The 22,157-nt window shown below is 39.0% G+C and overlaps 1 protein-coding gene across 2 annotated transcripts in view; it reads right to left on the bottom strand.

Moving 5' to 3' along the window:
• CAP2 (cyclase associated actin cytoskeleton regulatory protein 2) overlaps window positions 1-22,157 on the bottom strand; it is a 68,448-nt gene that overhangs the window by 34,129 nt on the left and 12,162 nt on the right. For both annotated transcript variants that reach the window (XM_032115053.1, XM_032115041.1), the window contains 2 exons: window positions 18,480-18,580; window positions 1,338-1,415 (listed from right to left, as the gene is read on the bottom strand). In XM_032115053.1, the coding sequence (XP_031970944.1) occupies window positions 1,338-1,415; window positions 18,480-18,580 (179 nt within the window). The remainder of the gene's footprint in view (window positions 1-1,337; window positions 1,416-18,479; window positions 18,581-22,157) is intronic.

The following is a 22,157-nucleotide window of genomic DNA, read 5'->3' as shown; positions in this document are numbered from 1 at the left end:
TGAGGTCAGAAGGTTGTAAGCATAAGAGTAGGGAGAAGTCACTGCCATTCTCACTGGAAAAGCAGGGAAAATCCTACTGAGAGCACATGAGCACAGGAGGCCAAACCAGGACCCACAGCTTATTCTTGTACCAGAGCTGGGACAATCCCAACACTTCAGAACATTGCATTACATTACGGGCCATTGGAAACTGTTCACTGGGGAATATTTTACCTATGAACATGTAGAATTTTGTGGGCCACTGGGTGCAATTGTATTCACAGCCAATATAAATGACTGCTTGAGGCCTGTACCAATGGGAATTTTGCCTGTTCTGTGTGAGCCATGACCCACTTTTACTCACTGAGATCAGGGACAGCTGGAAAAACAGCTGATCCCTTCTTGCTTGGAACTCTAAAGTCTCGTCTGGAATATCTATGCTTTTTTCTTCTTTTCCTTGAGTACCCTTGCCATTAAAACATACTGATAAGAAAAACTTCTAATTTGTGTCTTTAAGAACAATAGTGACAGCAAAACTTCAGTAAATTCTACCATGTGCAGAGAGTTCTGATTTGCAAAAATGGGAGTTTAATGAATGCACTTTGGAGCAGAAACTAGTGGAAAAGGGCAGAACTGAAGGCCATGATGAGACACTGCAAGGGAAGACTTCATTCTCTGCATACCCCGAGGAGGAAGGTTCAAGGGTGGTCCCACAGAAGAGCTATGTGATTGCTATTCCCAGGAATGATACAGTGCTATTGGCCCTGAGCCTTCTAGAAACTACAAATGAGATTCATAACAACTCCACAGCTTCCCTGAGCTTTCTAGTGAGGGGAGGATTTAAATAGTTGTCACTAAAACAAGTATATAAATCAACTTGATAAAAGTTGATTTTTCATTTTCTTGACAAAATGCTTTGCCTTCCTTCCAGAATTGGCCTAACCTGGACCTCAGTTTGGGGAATACTGAGTGTATGGGCCAATTATGGTTTTTCTCTCACTAGCTTATATGCTGACTTCAATGTCTACCATGCAGCATCCCTGGGGGCCTGGCAAATAGCCATTCTATTCCATGGCATTTCCAGCTTCCAGAGAAAGACTGATCCCACTTACAGCTGTAAAGTGGAAACCTCCTTCGCTTTCTTTAATGATCTTATATGTATTAGTGCAGAAAAGGTTCTTAACCCTGGACCACGGCTTTCTGATTATTACAGCACTATGCTTATAAAAGTGAAAGCAAGCCTCTAAGTGCACTGTATACCTAAAGGAACAAACAAAAGCAAATGCAGGATCAATAACATATGGGAACACAGGCTTTTTCATACACTGCCTCTTGAAACTCCAGGTCACTTTCCTTACCTCTTGAGGCTCTTGACATTGAGATGCTAACACCAAGAAAGATCTCTGAGCTTGGAAAGCAGCACGTACCATCTCTGCCTGTAACAAAAGGAGAAATATAAATTAAACCTTAGCCTGTAACCTCCAATGCCCCTTCGTTGCAGCTGAAAGTCAAGTGTGAGAGCTCAAATCTTCCTTGCTGCTTCTCATCTAAATCACAGCAACACTGACTGGAAGAAATGTATTAAAGTACTAGCTTAGCCGTACTTTTTTTTTACGCCTAAGGTTAAATTCCCTATCATCTTCAGAGAGGAAGTAAAATGCATTGTTAAGCAGGCTTTTAGTTATAATTCCTACGCTTAGTCACAGGAGGACTTAATTTTAACACTTCACAGTACATCTAGGCATTTTAATCGTGGGGCTTATACCCAAGAGCATGGCAAGAACTTATTACCCCTGGGAACAGCAACCTGCAAGCTTTGTGTTGAACTGCAGCTTAGGCTGTGGTGATGTTTAGGATGAGTTGAGCTTGGCACATTTGCTGAGGGACTATGTTGTAATTCATTCCTTCCCTGTGATCTGTGGGCAGACTCTTAAGATCGATGGCCATGAGAGATGGTGGCTGAAGGTTTTTGGGCAGTTTTCCACTCACAGAGCTCTAGAATTTGGGTTAAAGCTGCACCTGACAGCACGCTGACATGTTACCGGTGTGGATGGGTGATAAATTTCTACACTCCTCGGTGTTTCCTAATGTTCAAATTTCTGGTCTTTTTTGTTTATCTGAACCCTACACATTTTCTGTACATTCTGAATGATACACATTGATTAGAATCGGTATTTCAGTGTCACCTCTACCTCCTCCAGGTGGATGAGTAGTGACTAAGAGAAAGCATTACTGGTATAGAAAAGAATTATTCATAACTAGTATATATTGCTAAATAAAAAACAAACCAAACCAAATGCTGTTAAGTTAATCTAATATGAATAGGTACATTTATGATCACTTTGTGAAAGGGTGGGGAAGCTCACACTGTTTTTCCTTGGGGTTTTTTCAATCTAAAAAGAAAACAAGGAAATGATACACGCAGGTTTATGTGGATGCAACTTAAAATACATAAAAGTCAGGAAATTTTATGTTATAGCAAAGTAAAACAGCCAAATTGTGTTTATTCATCTTAAAATGTGATGGCATGAATAAAACATAATCTGTTAGGATGAAAGTCACTGCAAGGAAGATTGTAAAAGAGACCCAGCTTGGACAGTATTTGGGGAGAATGGGATAATATGGTCTGACAGGCTGAGATTTGGAAAGCTGTAATCATCTCTATAAATAGATAAAGAAATAAATAATAGGGGAAACTTAAATTTTCCAGAGACATAAATACCGTCAATAATAGCAAGGTTTAGATATTCTCAGACATTTCAGATGACTGGTTTTTTGGTACAAAAATTCATAAGACAACAAAGTGTGGGTTATTTTAAGCTTAGGGGTTTTTTTGTGAGTGTGAGGAAAACCTTGTAAAACAGCTGAAAAAACCTGATGTTCCTGAGGAGGAAGTGATTATGAATGAATTCAGTGCTTCTTAAATTGCAAGATGGAAGAAAATAGATCTGTAACTAAGGCTTGGTATAAGGCAAACTTTTAGAAAATAGAAAAATCAGTGAAAGAAGATGATTGGCCAAAGGAACTTAATGATTTGAATGCAGGAGAGAATGGACTTACATTGAGAATGGAAATAATCTGTGTGCACTGGGCAGGAGGGAGAAATTGTAGGAGAGGGTCAGAATCTCTAAATGAACAAATAATGAAAGCAATGTACTAAGAATAGGTACAAAACCCTCAAAGAGTGAGAGGAGGCCTGGATTATCAAGCAGAACTTCTTTTCAGGCCTTATAACACATACAAGTAAAGGAATGATGGATAAAGGCTTTGTTGAACCGTACCTTGCACGGGAAAGTAAAACAAAGACATATTTTTTAGCTACTAGAATAATAAAGAAATAAAGCAATGAAGTGAGGCCCTGACACTGCTCTGAAGGGCAAGTTGGGCATATCTATACTATTTTTGATGTATAGATGATCTGCTGCTGAATAAAATGCTCTTCCCCAATTTCAAGGAAGTTGATGTACATGAAGATATTGAAAGGACAGCTAAGGAGAATGATGGCAAATCAATGGGAATTACATCATTTGAAAAGGAAGTCAAATATACGTAGCTCAGTGTGACAGAATCACTGGGTCCATATTATCTTTTTTCTAGACTACTGAAGATGCTGGCAGATGGAAGCACAAGCAGTAAAGATTTTAAATATATATCGTTTGGAGATAGTACTAGATGACAGAAATATGCAATGACAGATTGGGCAAATATGCCCAAGAAGAGGGAGGGAAGTTATGTCAACTGATATCACGACTGTTAGCTTGACTTCAGCACCATGAACATTTAAATGAGATTTGAAACAAGTGATTAAAACACATGAAAATTAAAACCAGAAGAAATTACAATGGGATTACCTGTGGTTGAAATCCTTACTTTGTTTCTTAGACAAGGATAATGTGCTGGATCTAGTATATTTGGGTATCATATAAAATGCTTATTATGGGTCCTCACAGGAAACTCCTACTTTGAGTGGAAGTAACACAAACTAGTATTAAAATTCTTCAGTTGGATAAGAAGCTGGAAAAGCAGAAGCAATAATAAAGTATATTACAGATGGTGTTACTTGAGAGGAGGAAAGTTGCTGGTTGTGTTTCTCAGAGATTAGTTTTAGGGGCAGTCAATAGGTTTATTTAGTATCATAAGAGCAAGAACTAGGTGTGCCCTCATAAATTTAATGGGCAACCAAAGTTAGGAGGTTTTAACACGATCAAGAAGGACTCATTCATCACTTGAGAAGAGTAAGACAATTTTGTTGGCACAGATAATATGGACTGGACAAAATTTTGCTGCTGCCCCTTTAAAACAATGCATAATTCTGGATGAAACATGAAATTGATTAATTGGAAATGCTGAAGACTGAAAAATAGAAGTATAAAAGCCAGGAAGGCAGCTTTTGAAAAGAGCTTATGCAGTTCTACAATGGATGTGGCAAAGTATTTTTAGTAGATCTACAGAAGTGTTAGTACCATTGGAGAGAACCTCCTCTGGAATTCTGTGCACAGAATTAACACGGTCACCTGTGTTAAAAAAGATGATCTTAAATCAGAGTTGATGCTGAGACAACCTACTTGGATTTTTAAAGCAATGAATATCTGTCCTACAAAGATAGAATCTGAGTTTCACTTATTTTTCTTAGCAAGACAGTGGCTGAGGAATATGACAATTCTTTCTCATAGACAATGCAAATATTAGAGAATGAAGAAAACGTAGTGTCAGCACATAATCACAGGTCTGAAAACTGGGCCAGGAGTAAACATGGTCTCAAATTTATAAGATTTCCAACAATCCAAAAAGTGAAGTTCAGAAGGAATCTTTCAAATTCCTCTAAAGAGGAAGCACTATTTTAAGACAAAGCTTTAAATGCTGATCAAACAGAGCATAAACATGAGCAAAGAGTCCTTAGATACAGAAAGTTAAGATTGTTTATTGAGTTCTTGAACACATACTGAGCTGTAACAGCAATGAGGTTTGAAAAATGTGTCTGTCTGGCACTTTGTCTGCCCTGCATTACATACACACTTTTGGGATCCCAGTGGTCACTATGGAGGCTGAAGAGGATTTTTTTCTCCACTCTGAGTACAAAGTAACAACTGGTTTCTTGTCTCATTGTTAATTTCTTTTTGATGAAGCACTGGAATTTGATCAGAGGTGGAGACAGACTGTTGGATGATACACATTGATGTTCCTAAAAGACTGACATTCCTTGACAATGCCTCATATGTGTGAGAAAACTGTTGTTGGATGTGGAGCCAGGATTCATTTCTCCTCCAGAATTGTATCACTCCCCCTTCTCTACTGCAGAGGGTGGCCAAGGCCACTTTCTCAAAATGTCTGGGAACTGTCTTTAAGAAATCTTGTGCTATTGAGGACACACAAGCCATAGGTAACATTCTTTTGAGTTACCTGTGCTACATTTAAACGGTGGCTTTTTGCATTTTTTTATTATCCAAAATTTATTTCAAGATGTTTGAAATATTCAGTTGTCAGTGGACTATATATTGATGGCAAGGCTTGTGCTATGTGTCCAAAATTTATCCAGTCACAAAAGCTTTTAATTGTGTAGGGAGCAGAGCAGCCAGATCTCTCACCTTTGAATGTAAATCTCAATCAAAGGATTGTGCTAACACAGTATTTGCATTTTACAAGATGAATTTTATATGAGTTCTGCCACAGTGACTTCCTTCTTTCTGCAACAGCATTAAAAGCAGCTTTCAGAGTTGTACTGCTTCTGAGCATGCCGTACTTCTTTCCCTGCACCCCTTCAAAGCAATAGAAGAGCTTCTTCTCATTAAGAATGCATTAGTTCAGTCTATCACCATTCCGATTTTTTCTTGTAGCCTTTCAAATGTGACACTTCATTGTTACCTTCTTGGGCTTAGTAGCCAAGCTGTGTGACTAAGCAGGCAGCACTACACTTACAGAGAGAGGTAACTCTTTCATGAGACCCCCCCCCAAAACCAGTGAAGACTAGTGAGTGAAAATGCACCAGAGGGGATCTTTCTCAACAACCTGCGCGGCTCAGACAAAAGACTATCATAGAACAAATCAGCTGAAACTCTTTCAGTTATATTCAATTATAGTAATGAAGCCTGAGTGTCAAAAATAGATAGGAATCCTGAGTAAATTTATCAGAGTAGAGTACACCACCAACTTGCACACATCTATCTGCAGACAAAACCATTTTGGAGCAACAAATAATTGACATCTAAAAACTTTGGGTAATCCTTTCGGCATTCTTGGGATTATACACAGACACATCAATCATCAGACAGGTTCCTCAGCTGAGGTGAATATTTTGAAGGAATCAGGTTCCTCAAAGCATTTCCTACTCTGCTTTTAGCAATTTGTTCTAGAGGCTGGAGGAGACGGCTGTGACTTCGGACCTGAATGCCAGGACCATGAGGCATTCCATTCACCACTCCAATTTCCCCACTGGTAAAATGTGGAACAAGGCATATTAATCCTTCACCTCAGGTGTGTTTGACAGCTGACTCAGGTGACTGATATGGCTGGAAGAGCAGAAGTTTGACATGTAATGCCACGACAGCCCAGTTCCATGCTTGCGGAAACCCATGGCTGACTACAATGAGTGACCTCTCTGTTACCACTGCAGTAACAGCATGGACTGGCCTCTTCTCAATTAAGCCTGCAGAAGTTAATGGAGGAATCATGTGTGTTTAGAAATAGCATTTTAAATAGCAACTGGTTTAACCTTCTCTGTCATAACATAATACCAACTTCTGATATTTGTCAGAAGCCACTGCTTCAAAAATTGCCAGAGGCTCTGTGAGAGATGGCTAATGAAGACAACGCTGCTGACCCGTGTGAAGGAGCATGAGTACAAATTCCACTCAAACTTGCACTGTTTCAAACTGAGTAGATGTAGGTGAACTGGACCTGAATTTTAAACTACCAGTTTACTTTGGCAAAGTTCAGTTCTACAGAGCACGTCTGGTTTTAGGATCTGCCTCTTTCTCATTTTAAATGTTCTGTTCAATCTAAGTTGACCATCACTCTGGTTTCCAAGTACCGATAAATGCAAACATTATTTATGTGCCAAGCAAGCTACAAGAACAAATAGGCATATGGACTCAGATCTCAAGTTACAAGTAAACTCACTAGTTGAAAAAAAATAATAAAACTAAATAGAAGTAAGAGAAACAAACATAGGATTTCCTAATGAAATTTAGTCACTAAAATTACCCTACTGACTTTATAATATTAAATTTGTAAAATGCTATTGTATTTAATACCATATTTCCTCAGAGTCATAACATTTAAAAGCACATTGTAAATATCAGAATCCACTGGACTTCTGTTGTTGGAGAATATTACTCATCTGCATATATATACATGCTAACATTAACAGAGATGATTAGCAAATCAAAACACACTTCTACATAGTAAAGAGGACACAAGGGAAAAGAAATGGGATTTAGTGGTCCTGAGTTCAAAATGCAGTTTCTGCAGAAATAATTATGGGTCTCTTGTATCTAGCAAAAGACAAAATGACTGAAAGCAAATGACAACTACAGATGGAGCTTCATTGACCCCAACCTTTCTCTAAAATGGACAGCACTGCCAGAGGAAGAGACACAGTTTGTCTTTTACATATTGCTTTCAAAAGCCTCTTCAAAGTGAAGTGGTGAAGTGGCTGGTGGTTTGAAGGGAGAGGAAAGAAATGGAAAAAGAACAGAGTTTAAATTAAGATGGGGCTGCCATAGAAACTATCCAGGCCAGCTAAAGAGACAGTATTTATTTTGAACAGATAATTGGCTGATACAGATTTTTTAAAAACTGGACAACTGCTAAGGAGTCACTGGCAGTTGTCCAAATAAAGCACTTTTTATTCTGGAAAATGAAAAGTAAAAAAAGAAAAAAACTGTCACCTTCCTCTTACTGGTCCCTGAAGAAAACGGGGTTGAAATTCAAGTCAAAACTGAAGTCAGTGGGAGATTTGCCATTGGTTTTGACAGAACCAGACACCACCTGAGATATCTTCTTTTCTATTTTCAGACAGATACATTGACTACCACCAATCAGCTGTCCCCTATACTGGGGTTTTTTGGTGTTCTTCAGCCTTCATGGCTATGTCTATATTAGGGAATTTTTGTTAAAATTTCTCAGCATTGCTATTGCCTGTACAGTATCAACCAGTGCTATCAATTGTTTTGGTGCTGGTCTCTCTGCGTGCTTATATCTGCCAGCGTATTAAACACTGTGTCATGTAACTGTGCACAGTACTGGTCAATATTACTTGTTTCAGAGTAGCATCAGTATTTCAGTTCATTAACTTTACTTTTTAGTAAGCTTTACTGTGACTGAAACCACTCAAGAGTCTTACCTCTGGTGGAGCTCAAACCATACTGTTCTTAAAGATCTTCCAGTGCTAATTAATGATGTAAGACAGATGGAATTGTTTAGGGTAAATTGTTGCTGCCATTTTATTTCTCCACTTGAAACACGAACTGTACAGATGAACTGGAGTAAAGGGAACTGGAGTAAAGCCACCACAGTTGTTTTCACACTAATTACAATATAGTTGCCTTGGGTGAAGAATATACATGTTCTGCACCTTTTGCATCAATAAAGTATGCTACAGTGTTCCAGAATTTCCTCTAAATGCTCTCAATTTTGAATGACATGTGTCTCTCTGACCGATTTCAAGGGACTGTTAACTTTAAAACCTAATGAATACTATTTAAATGTCAGATTTGTTAATTAATTAATTATTAATATTAGCAGCAGAAACAGTCAATTATTTTGTTCATCTGTCACTGTTTCGAACAGATATAAATATTTTGCTTTACGACCATTGCAGCTACTTATTACTGCCAAGTGAAGCAATGGGAGATCATATTCTCCAAAAACGTCTCAAATAACCTTTGCCACCCATAAGAGAGGAAGAACAAGGCCAGATCAAAGCTGCTGATTAGGTGATGCTCTCCTAAAGCTCAGGCTGCCTTTTGTCTTCCAGATTCGCAGATTCTTCAAGAACCTCTTTGACAACAGCCAAAAATCTGCAACTCTCTTGACGTCTGTTCATTTCAACATTTACACAGAATGTCCAAAAAGAGATGTAATGTACTGATAGTTAGTGATTCCAGAAGATTTGGCATAGAAAATGATGCAAATTGTGTGCAAAAATAAAAAGTCCACTCATTACTCCAGGTGTGGTCTATTTACAGATTAAAGTGTTAGGGGTTTTTCAGCACCTTTTTTTTTTTCTGAGCAGGTTTGAAAATGTTCAAGAATTCAAGTCTGCCATTCCCATTGCGGACTGCTGTCTTCTGCAAAGGGCCAAGTCACCTACTGGAGATTTCCAAGCCAGCTCACTGCACAGTACACAGTCATGATCTATATTTAAAGGCCTCCTCATCAGTAGAAGTTGCTGTTGTCACATTGCAGCACCTGATCTAGGTGTAATCACCTGATCCCTGGTGCTTCTCAGCCACAGAATTATTTGTCAGCTGTGTGGGATTTGAGCTCTCATTCTCTGCCTCTGTAATATGCAATTAGTGATCATCACAGAAACAAACAATGGACAAAAAGAGCCAAACATTTTAAAAACAAGTATAATACCACCGTAAGAAAAAATGGCTTCTCTCCAGTGCAGAGGAAACATCACTAAAATCTATACCAGGCCACCATTGTTGGCTGGAGCTTCTAATAACCAAGGACTATATTTTATGCACATTAGGGTATGAGTAACAGCAATCAGTGATAAGCGGGATTTGACCTTCCTCAAACTTGTTAAATAACCTAGGACTCCTGAGGTAAAAGGCTTTTCCAGGGGGAATACATTTAAGTAAAAACATTACATGAATATTCTTTGTATCACATGTCAAAGGTTATGCCATAACAAAATGGTAATTTTTTCGGGTAACCTGCATTAGGGAGAGTAGACAGAAAGCACCCCAACCTGCATAGGGAGGAAGTTGGCCACAGAGTTCCTGAGAGAGCTCTTACAGCTCTTCATCCTGACTAGCCTACCAAAACAAGCAGGTTTTTCCAAAAGATATGGCAAAGGGAAAGCAGCTCAGTTCAGGATTTCACTGAAGAACAGAAAGTGGGGTACATTGGAGTTTCGCAGCCCTTCGAAGCTTCTAGTTTCTTCTGTTACCTTGAGCTACATTATGCATCTCTGAAAATGTGCATTACTTCTTTAAATAAACAGGAACTACATACAAGGTCTGAAGTGATGAAGTCCTAACTTTGTTTTTATCAAGATGAACAGTTTTTAAAATTCAGGTGCCTTTTTTTCCCCCGTGAACATCTGAGCTCAGAATTCTTTGGAGAACCCTGTTGCCAGTGTTGAAGAACTATTTGGGGAAAGACCTCACTTCCCTGAGGAAAAGCAAACCTTCATTTCCTCCATGGAACATATCCTGTAAGCCAGCACATGAGAGAACCGCAGAGATCTCGGGGCGTGCAGGTCTCATTGTGATCTGCACAAACACGCTTTTGCTGTGCTGGATGCAGGCACTCTGGTTATTTCTCTGATGGACTGTTTTGCCCCGGAGGCTGCTGCTAAGCAGCCCCACTCTCTATCCACAGCTATTCTATCAGAAGCCCTTCTCAGTGAAGGCGCAAATCCATACTAAGGAAATTTCAGGAAAGACTACAATTTCACAGGCCTTAGGATGTCATTCATGTGTCCCTGATTTAACAAATACAAGTTCTAGGAAGTTCAGAAGTTCCTCTCTGTAAACTAAAAAGGTTACAGCACTTCTTGAGGTATTACTTAATAAACATTCCTCTAGCAGTGTTCAATGAGCACCCTTCTGAAGAACTGATTTCTTGACTTTCTCTGTCTGACAAATACCAAGTTGCCTAATAAAGACTGGAGACCCACTAATTTCTAAGAAATCTATCTTTAGAGAGAAAGCTTGGAAAAATAGGTTCTTTTATTGAAAAGAATTTTTGTATGTTCTGCCTCTCATGCGCTTCAAGACATTGCCCACATACCTCACTCTGCAAGTAGTCCCACTGAGCTCCCTGCAAGCAACTCAAAGGCTGAAAGTGCCAGAACTTGTCTCCTTGTAAATTCACTTCCACTTTTATCACCTTGAAAGAATCCCAGGCCCCCAACCAAAATTTGCTAACATGGAAGTAAGTTCATAACCTAAAGCTCAAACATTCATAATAATATTTAATATTTCTTCCCACCTGAACCATATTTTCCTTTTCAGAGGTGCTAAATAACTAAAGCCTACATGGACTTGAAGAGGGAGCCTCAGCCTCTCTGAAAGGCAAGGATATGATTGTAAAACAGATCTGAACTAAGATTCTGTTTTTTAAGTAGAACATGTATTAAAGCAACATGAAAGAGGTATTTCAGCCCCAAAGTTCTACATAAAGATCCTAAATGAGTCTTTTTACTGTATCTCTGGGATTTGAAGTAAAACACATAATTGAACTTATGAAACTATGCACCAATACTTAAACTGCTTTGCAGTTCAGATTAAATGTGGAAATATATAGTTCAATTTACGGGTGTCAGTAGACTAAAAGAAGTTAGCAGTGACAGTGACATGGTTTAATCTATCCTAATGGATTTTTCAACATTCAGAAATGTGACCATATTGATCATGCAATTCATACTGGATAAAAAGAGGCAATGCACATTTGTGGCCACATTATACCCTCATCACTCCTGACAGCACTCCCAGCTTATTTAAAACAACATTCAAACCGCACACTGGTTTCCCTTGTGGCTTAATTCTCATTATTCACTGAACTCCTTTTTACTAGAAACTGACTGAAGAGCCAGATTCTGAGCTCATTGTTTGGTTTTTTGCTGATGACAACAAACGGCTTTCTCAGTTTCCAAGCCCAGCATTTCTATACACTCAAAACAGTTGCAACCACCAACTAGCAAAATAAAAGCAGGTCAGGGCTGGGGAGGCAGATGAGTGAAAAGAGTGTACACGTGCTCTTCAGAAAGAATGAGACCGAAAATTAATAAAAGACTTACTGATAGCCTGTACCAACAAATGACATCATTCAAGCATACGTCCCAAAACAGAAAAAAATGGGGAAAAAAAAAGCTTTCATGGATGTCTATTTCTCAGCTTGAAACAAATGGGTTTAAATTACATTACTACTCCAACTCAGAATTTTCACCAGAGAAATAAGAACTACGGGCACCAGTAAAAAGAATTTTTGGTCACAAAAGGTTCATGCTGATTACAACAGCAAGGATGCTGTCTTGGTTTTTCTGATGGATCAAGATAGTGTAACTTGGCAGTGGTTCACTAGAAATTACTGCTGTGAGAACCACACACCTCACTGTTGCGAGGCTGAGTGCCTGAGATGACTGCCACCTATGCCCTCTAGATCCTGGACTGCTTTAAAATAGAGAGAAAAGTCTGATTACCTTACCAAGGCTTCCTCATGGATCTCAGGTCTGTGCCAGCTCCACATTTCCCTAACCCTCCCTAATAAGTTTTCTCCTGACTTTACACTAGCAAGTGTCCTAGGCAATGGCTTCGCAACAGGCTCGTGGAAACACGCTCACACTGTATTTGTGGCTGTGAGTGCAGGTGGTTCACACTCTAAAGCTAGCAGTGATTTAGCTCGCTCTTTTAGCCATGTAATTTTATCACCTTATGATTTCTGGTTAAGCTGATGCAGTGGTTTTCAACTTGTGGAACACTTATGCCTCTGGTCTGTACACTGCTTCTCCTGGAAAACCACCAAGAAAAACTGTATTCCTGCCAGTTGACTCAAACACTCTCTTAAAGGGCTTCAATGAAAAAAATTTACAGAGGATAGCAAAATCAGCATGAGCTAAAGCATATGATCAGTTCTGACTTTGACTTCAAATGGCCAAAAATATAATGTATGCCTTGATTAATTGCTCCACTCATTAAGTAAATTGATTGGTAAAACATGGACCTTATATCTAGCCTGAACACTGAATATTATTCTGAATTCATCTGGTCAATTAAAGAACCCTTTATGACCAGATTTTTTTTTCTTAAGAGCAACTTATCTAACATTTTCTTGGGCAAACATGATGGATTTTTCTTTGTTTTTGCACTGCATATAAAGTTTCCCACTCAAATAATTCTGATATCTTTTTCTAGCATCCTTGGGAGATCAGAAAATCCCGTTGTACTGGGTAACCATACACACATAACATGCACACATAATAGTCCTTTTTAGGGGGCAATAGTTTTAGACCTTACTCTAAAATGGTCCATAATGGTCCCTGATCAGCTGCCCTACTTTGAAATCAACTGCTTATGGATTAAGTCAGGAACTACTCCATATGCAAAGAAATCCCATGAAAACAGGTTATGACTAACTCTTGACGGCCTTGAGTGCTTGTATTTCTGCTTTCTTATGTTTCTGAGGAAATGCCATAAGGAATGTTCTCATTATATATTCCCACCACCATCCCTCCTAAATTTACAGGTGCATGTTTCTTGTGCCAGCAATACACAACTAAATGCCCAGTACTGGCCACCATGGCATTTATTTTTTGATACTGTCTGTTTGACTTTTGTCTCTTCCTTGCCTTTTTAAACAATAAGAAAAACAGGTGGTATATACTTCAATGTCAGTGTCAAGAAACTAACAGCCTGATCCAGGTCCCATCAAAATTATTGGAAAAACTCCCACTCCTTCAGGGGGTGTTGTTCTAGACAGGGAATGGACAGGTCCTTCATGCTCAGGAGCCATCTTTATTCCCAAACAGGTGTCTTACAGTCCAACAGGTGCAAACATGTCTGCACACCACTGCACCTGACTCAATAAATCCTTGTTTTGAAAGCCAGATTCACTCCCTAGGCCATATGGGAAGTTGTCCTCCGGAACAGAGCAATCAAAGATTGTAAAACTCTTAGAAATGTCAGGTTTTTTCTAAACTAACCTTCAAATTAGTCTCTTGGCTAGACTATATATATTGCATTTCCATCTTTCTTCTCCTATTAAAGTGAACATTCTTTATTGCTTATGTTATGAAGTATCTTGTAGTACATATATAGGGTGAGAATCACAGCTGAATTAGCATTACAAAATCAACTTTAACATTGACAGACTTCCAAGGTTGATGATTTGATTTGATTTGATTTGATTTGGCTTTCCCTTCTGATGGACAGCACTACCATTTTCTACACTTAGGACTCTCTCTCTCAGCTGAGTGCACTTTGTATGCTGTCAAAAATATCTGTCTTTTTATACTTTTTTATGTATTCCATTTTTCCCAGTCCTGCAGCAGCACCTTGGTTTGGTGTTTATTCCATGCGGCAGAAAATACCTCTCACAGAAATGCAAAGGCAGCTTGACAGCAAGCTTCTCTTTGGGCAGTTGACATCATCCTCCTCTCTGAGCTCTAATTCAACTCTCAACACAATGCCTAAAACCACACAGCCTCTGAGCACAAAAGATGAACACGAGAATACACTTGTGGATTCTGTTGCCCTGTAAGCAAATTGCCTTGTTAATGAGGAATCAGTCAAATAATGGGTTTGATAGTCTGCACTTAGATTAGCTAAGATAAAGTGCAAAAGTGGGTTTTTTTGGTGTAGCACAGACAGCAGCACATCCTGTTCGAAGTTCAGGGCTATGAACATCATCGACTAATTCTTCAGCATCTCTTACACGAAAAGACAACATGCAGCTATTTCATGTGTCATAACTACTCTTTGGAAAAAAAAAGAGGAAGGCAGGATTTTTTAACTTCACTGACAGTCCAAACCAGAGTGGCACTTTGCAAAGCACATACATACCTCATAAAACATATCTCCTGCTTTCAGCTCTTTGTTTATATTTACGTGGACTTTACTGGGAAGAAGAACAGAAGAATGTCACTGCTTTCATGTAATAGATAAGGAAAAGAAACTCTCTGAGTACATGCATACGACATTCATAGAGTGGACATTGCTTTCTCTGCTCACCATGATAAGAAACCAGTGCATGCACACAGAGAACTCCTGCAGATTGGATAACGTGCTGCGAATTACTTCTCTGTGCTACCTTGTTCATACAATCATACATGTAATGGATTGCATCTAAACTCTCTTCCAATAAGGAGCAAGTGAACCAACAACCACTTCATTTCTGAATGCTCCAAGCTGTTTGAGACCCTGTCTTGAGCTCTGCATTTCAGCAGCTGGAAGCTGATGGAAGAGAGGAGGGAAAAGGCATCCATATTTTCATTGTTTTCCATTCCAAGATAAATATCTTGGATGAGAGAAGAGGGAACATAAATGAATCACACAGACAATCTGTTCTTTCAACTGGTGGGGTTGGGAGGTTAAAAGATTTTTACAAATACACATTTTAAAAAAAGGCAAGTATTAGCTTATGTGTTTGACAGAAGGCTGTAATTATGCTCTGCTCTGTACCACATAAAATACTAAAATATGGAAATGTGAGGTTATCTATCCTTCTCTTGTAGAACCAGTACATTCTCTTCCTATCGTGATGTCTCATCTGGTACATTATTCAAACTCAAGCCAAAGTACTCCACCACTTGAGATAGCGCATAAACAAAAATGACGTGAAAAAGCTCATAATAAACACATTACAAAAAGCTTGCTTCTTGGCCTTCTAAAGTCTTGCTTGTTTTGCTTTGACAAGGCAAAGAGCCCATCAAACCTGCTTGACCAGCTTCCTCACTGGGACACAATCTAAAGGTAGACTATGTCTTCCACAAGCAGCTCTTTGTCATCCTTAACACATTTTCTGCAGTGCTGGATTCATGGCCTATGCTGCAGAGTCACAATCTGTTTTATACTGATTTTGAATTTCCCTCATTCTGACAGAAGGATGGTTTGGTGTTGGCACATATGGTGAGTCAGCTTCAGGACTACTATAACCTGTAATAGCTGGTGACAGCCTCCAAGACACTGGTATGTCAGGCCAAAGACAGCTGGTCGGTAGCAGTCCTGGCCACACTCACTCTCTCGCTGACTTCACATGCTCTACAGTTATGACATGAACAGCAGAAACTGGTTTCATAAAATCTGTGCCTGTAGGGGACTTCGCATTTCATAGAAATATCCATATAATCACCAGATCTTTATTCCACAGAGACAGAACAGGGAAAAGATCTTAGCTTAGATGTTAAGGGTAATTTGTTTTAAATAGAGTATGTAAAAGTCTAACCATTCTCCCTGTCTTTTAAAAAGTGGTTCATTTCTTCAGTGCAGTTGACCTCAGAGATTCGCCATGATATGTACTGTAATTTGAATGAGAAATATGTTGCTTTCAAGATTGAGCCTAAGCAGAACTCTGATAAACTAATCTTTGTAAAATCCACTGTGCTGCTGTGTTTAACAGAGCCAGAAGCTAGCTATTAGTTCTTTTTTATGGTTTGTTTTGTTCTCTTTCAACAGACTTTTTAGAGTACAGCATGCTGAAAAAATAGGAATGGGGCTGCCCAACAGATACCAGCTATGTCTGTATTCTTCCTTTTGCCAGGCACACAAACCACACAATCGTTAACAGCCATCAGCATGAAACACATCATGTTAAATCCCTCATTTCTTTAGCATAATATGAAGTCTCTCTTTCTCTCATATTACCATTCTGGTCTGTCAGGTATGTGAGGTTTTTCAAGGCAGCAGGTGTTTTTTGAAATAAAATACAACCTTCCCTTCAGCTCATTATGGGAAAGAGACAGCAGCTGCAAGTATAATGCTGAGGACACATGGTCTATAAGACACCCAGAAGAAAAATACTCCTTGTTCCACTTGTTAAGGTAAACCACAGATGTTGCTTCAGTGATAAGCATGAGCATAAGGTAACCACAGTCTGCTCCATGTTGTAAATTCAGAATCTAAGATTTCAGAATATTTAGTAGGCTGCAATCAGAATCACCAGTTTCTTTATGTAAGGAAAGCTAATGCAATGTGTAAGCTCATAGCACTAACAAATACTCAGTATCACAGCTTGCATTACGCTATCAACAATATGCTAGGGACTGTCCACAGACTTGGCTGACAAATTATTAATAATCTTTTATATGGGCTCAATTATGAGTATGAAATAGTGACAAATGCATAATATAATACACTTACAGATTTAATTATTTAAACATTTACAGATAGTGTACATTAAAAAGGGTTTAGCAATTTAGAATGTTAAATGCAATCCCTTTCCCTGCTTAGTACTAGTAGCAAGGCTATTTTTGTATCACTCAGATCTAAAATGTTGAGAAGCCAGCTGCAAAATAATGATGTTTAACGAATGTAAAAACCAAGCTAGAATCAATCCAGGGAGCAATTCTCTGGTTAGGCTAGGTTCATAATTCTTCCTCCAACCCCCTGACATCTCATTTATTAATTTTCCCCTAGTTTCTCTGAAGAACAAAATACATATATTGTAGCTTACAGTATAATTGTCTAGGCTTTTTCAAATAAAAAGGGAGTACAGCATTTCCTTAGAAACACAAAGATCCTCTAGAATTGCTTGGTCTCCTTACTCCCTCCTGTTTTCTAGGCCTAACTAGGTCAGAAACTGTGTCCTACAAACCAGAACATGTAACACCACAGAAAAAAACACAGATCATGGAATAATCCAGTCATCTTTCTCTGTAAGTAGACTGGTTGCTTTGGTTGTCCTGAAGAATATTTATGTTGGCCTTGCAACATGAATCTCAGGAGCTTGTAGGACTGCATGTTTTTCTGGCTGCAGTGTTTGTTACATAGAGCAGCAATCAACTGGGAACCGTACACACAGAGGAAGGTCTGATGGCATGGAACTACTAGAAAAGTCAAAAGCTTCACACTCCTTCAGATCCAGCCCACAGTGACCCCAGCTTTTTGTGTGGGGGATATGGTTTTGGTTTTTTCCCCCTAATGTATATTGGAAAGCTGTTGGTAAGATGAGTCCATACTTTGTCAATTCTATCACCATCCATTTTAGGGAAGACCGGCTTAAAAAAATAAAATGACACAAATAAGTTCTGATCACAAGGTTAAGATCATAAGGTTAGAAAGTATTGTCATCATGAAAATGTACTTCCTTGCTATAACATAGTTTTTCAAAAAGGGGCATTTAAATGGCTGAATCATTTTTTAGTTTGCTACATTGTTACAAATGAAAGAGATGTGAGTAATAAAAACAACCAATCAGAAAAAAAATCTCTATATTAATTGGAATGATGACACACTAGAAAACAACTACAGGAAGTTATCACTGCTTGGGCCCACCTGTTGTTTGCTACTAATTTGTTGGCACATGTTCTTAACTGTGTTCCTGTCCTGCAAAGAGCTCAGCAGCCAACAAAACTATTCAAATTGCTTGTGAATGAGAATATTTATAAAGTTTGCATTCTATGGTGCTCAAATTTGGTGCTTAGAAGGCAGGCAATCTCTTCTTATGAATCCATACAACCTTGTGCCCTTCCCAAACCAACTGTACCCAGTGTGTTATGCCAGGCTATCACTACTACAAGATTCTCCTCTACTCAGAAATCAAGGCTGATCACACAGATTCCAAGAATTGTACACTGGTATCATCATGGAAAAATCTGAGTAAATACTTACATGTGTCTTCACATCACCTTCAAGAATTTTGCTGTACCTGAGAAACTCAGCAACACTTCCATTCAGCAGCCTATCAAAGGCTTCAACATATGGTGCTATGCCTGTAGAAGAAGAACATTCCATTATAATGGGTTCATAAAGTACATAATGCATAGGACATTCCTGTGTAGCAGATGGAGGAGACGTATCATAGAAACTAAGGAGATTGCTGTAACTTCATTTCTGATTTATGAATCAGTGAAAAGGATCTATAATTATTTTTGTCCTAGATAGAAAGAAAAGAAAAAAATCCTGCTCTTGGTAGAACTTGAATAGGAACTTGAAGAGAATTTCCTGTGTATAATGTAATGGGAAGCCTCTTTTGTCTTAAAATAACGTGCTAAAATGAGTATCTCTCAGCCCTTCAAAGGAGTGACCTGAGAAGTCCAACTCTCTTAACAAAATTCCCCTGTTGTACCTTAACCAAATATTATCCCCTAAAAAGAACCTGCACTGTACTTAACAACTATTTTTATACTACCCACCCATTCCTGAAGATCTCTGTGCTGTTTGGTGGCTTTTAATAGTAACCAATTCCATTTTCAGTAAGAGAGTCTTTGGAATGGGTTGACAGTAGATTTATGCAGCGAGATGTGGCTTTGTAATCTTCTCATTTTGTTGTCTCACCTTGTGAAACTGTCACTGGATAAAGAAAGCTCAAACAAGTGTTCCAGATGACGTATCCTATTGACTATATATATGATATACATTACAAAAGAGGAAATAAGCTGCTATTTTCTATATGGTACACAGGGAAGTTTCCTGATAAAGCGGACAATCAGAAAATGCAGGTGAGGCTCCGTTTCTTAAGGACCTGGCTTCTACATGGGTCTATGTGGTACCTGTTAAGATAGGAAAAATAATCTTTCCTTGGACGCTTTCCAGCCCTCCCTTTACTCCATCATGTCTCGTCTATGCCTCAGAACCTTTGCCAGATACAGCATGAATGACACATGTGAATCTATGACATATGTAGGATCTGAGAGAACAAGGTTAAAATTCTTCCCCGCCTCTCTCCCTCATTAATGAAGCCTGAGGATTGCTCTGAAAAGGTACCAGGCTTTCCCCAGAGAACTTGCTTTAACCTTTTGGCACTATATGACAATTGTGTCCAAATTCATAATCGTGAAAGCCCTCTTTGTTCCACAAGAGTCATCTGGCTCCATGACAGAAAAAGACAGGCTCTGGCAACTAGAGTTTGCAGTGGCCTGTGTGGAAAAGAAAATTTAGTTAGTCAGCTAGGTGGGATTTCAAGGCTCCTTTTGTTCTCTTGATACCATTCACCTATAATTCTGAGGAATTTCTGGGCTTTCTTCCATATTAAGTGTTTGTGTGTAAACCCCTCAAATGACCTAATGCACAAAAGGTCTTAGCTGTGGAGATCTTTCCAAAGCCCATTTATGTTCTTTGTCAAAGTCTGTGTGTGTCTCCAAAAGAATCATTGTAACATTTTCCTTTAGAGCAGAGTTTTACATAACAGTTCACCAAATTGTCCTATGCAGAACTAGAAAGCAACTATGCTATTTTTTACTATTCAATGCAGCTCACTCCCAGGAGCATTTACTAGAATTTGCTGTGAGCTGTGCAGAGCAACTGAACGATTTATTTGCAATCCTGCCATTGTAATGCCATTTAGGAAAATGGTAAAGGTACAGATCTCCCACACTCTTTGTCATTTTGTTGTTTCTGAAAATGTATTAATTGAAAAGCCAAGTTTTTTTTTTTTTTAATAATTATGGAATGGTCTTTTAGGGAGCAGGGGCCATAGTTGAAGAAAGCAATACACCTCCATTTTCGCTGGAGATTTAAAAAAGGTCACACTGGCTCGAGCGTCAGTTTTAAAGGAGAAAAAGAAAGAAGCGATCAGTAAGACTGTTTCCTCTGCAGTGGCTGTGGCAGGTATGTGAACCTCTGCAGAGGTACAGTGACACAGGCACACAGTTTGGGGCACTGTAGGCATAACAGTCACACAAACTGAAGACTTTCCCAACTGCACCAGCAAAAGCGAATTCCTGAGTCCTTGTGTGAGACAGCTCTGCCTGGAGACGTCGTGCAGCCTGGCAAGCATCCCATGGTGCTGCTCATCTCAGCTTCTTACTGCAGTCTCCCAGTGGGTGTGTTTCATAATCACACTTCAACAAGGCTTCTCAGTTGGTTTCTTCTAGGGATCTGTTGGGGCGTTAAAGCTCTGCTTCCCTGGAGGGTGAATCTTTTCACCTGACTGAGCTCTTAGATAAGGTCAAGAATAAAAAGAAGTTTTCATGGAAGTACCTGGCATGGTGCGTTATCCCCTGCTCTGAAAGCAGCCCTGGTTCTGCAGTACTGTGCTCTGGATAAACAAGAGATTCATCTAAATGTCATTACAAGACTGAATTCTGTATCATTGAGAATTGCACAGTTCCTAGTAGTGATTGATTTATTTGTCAGTTTGTACATGAATCGTACTTCTCCATGACTTTGCTATGGTTTACTAGCTGTCAAGGTTTTATCTGGACTGCAAGCACCTTTTTACTGAAGCTTCCTGTGACTGGCTAACTCATCTGCCACGGAAGCCTGCTGGCAGATGCTACCCTCCTGCCACAGAAACACACTGTTCTCAGTCAGCTGCTCCACAGCAGCTGCCAGTGTGCAGGCCCAAGGCACACGGGAGTGCAGGGAAGGTCCCTTGCATGCGTTGCTGGTTCAGGGCTGGCAGAGCAGACAATACAGCAGCTCACACACTTCACTTGCTGCTGTGTCAGTAAAACAAGCTGCCCGCAACTTTCTGTGTGTCCTGCAGCTTCTGTACAGCAGCTGAGTCCATGCTGGGATGTGCTCTTCTCCGGAAAATGCAAGAAAGGGCAAGGAATACAGCAAAGAACATGAAACTAATAACGAGATGTATGTTGGGGATCTGGATGAAAAAACAAGTTTTGGAGAAAGGAAAGGGCACTTCTATTCAATCAGATTTAGAACTACCACATATATAAAGTTATTTACCTTGTAACTTTCAGGTGCTACAAAAATTAAGGCATGAAAAGATATGATTCGATGATATGATGCGAATAAATGAAGAATAGACTTTTTTTGGTATATTCTCCACTGTAGTGCTTCGGAGAGACACTTGAGCAAAGAGAGCTCAAGAGATAACAATGTAAGGCCATGGATGTATAACAGTCCTTAGTGAGCAAATGCTTCCAAACAAACTCATATTTGATTAAGGGTGTTAAATAATTAAATTAAGTGGGTCTGCACTGTGAAATTCAGAGAGAGCTGGCAAATCAACAGTGTTTATATTGGTGACTTCTATAAGAATAATTATGCTGGACATTTAGGGGATGTCTCACTTCCTCTGCTAATTGGGCTCAAGCAGACACTTTCACCTGCTGAGTTATTTACAACAATATAAGTGATCAAATGGAAAGAGTGATAAAGCTTGAGACATGGACAGTATATTTAAGAAACATCTTATATACTTATATTTAAGTAAAATCTTGAATTTTCTAGGCCATATTAGTTTAGAATTGTATGTGCTACTAAGTTTGTCACATGACATTTCTAAATAAATTTTAAAAAAAGATTTTATTTTGATACAGAATTTGTAAGGGGTGGGATCACATTCCTTCGTAGAAGATAAACATATACATTGCTTGTAATTTT

This window comes from Corvus moneduloides, chromosome 1 (assembly GCF_009650955.1).
Source record: "Corvus moneduloides isolate bCorMon1 chromosome 1, bCorMon1.pri, whole genome shotgun sequence".
In the NCBI taxonomy this organism is placed as follows: domain Eukaryota; kingdom Metazoa; phylum Chordata; class Aves; order Passeriformes; family Corvidae; genus Corvus; species Corvus moneduloides.
This window is presented reverse-complemented; position numbering and strand designations above follow the sequence as displayed.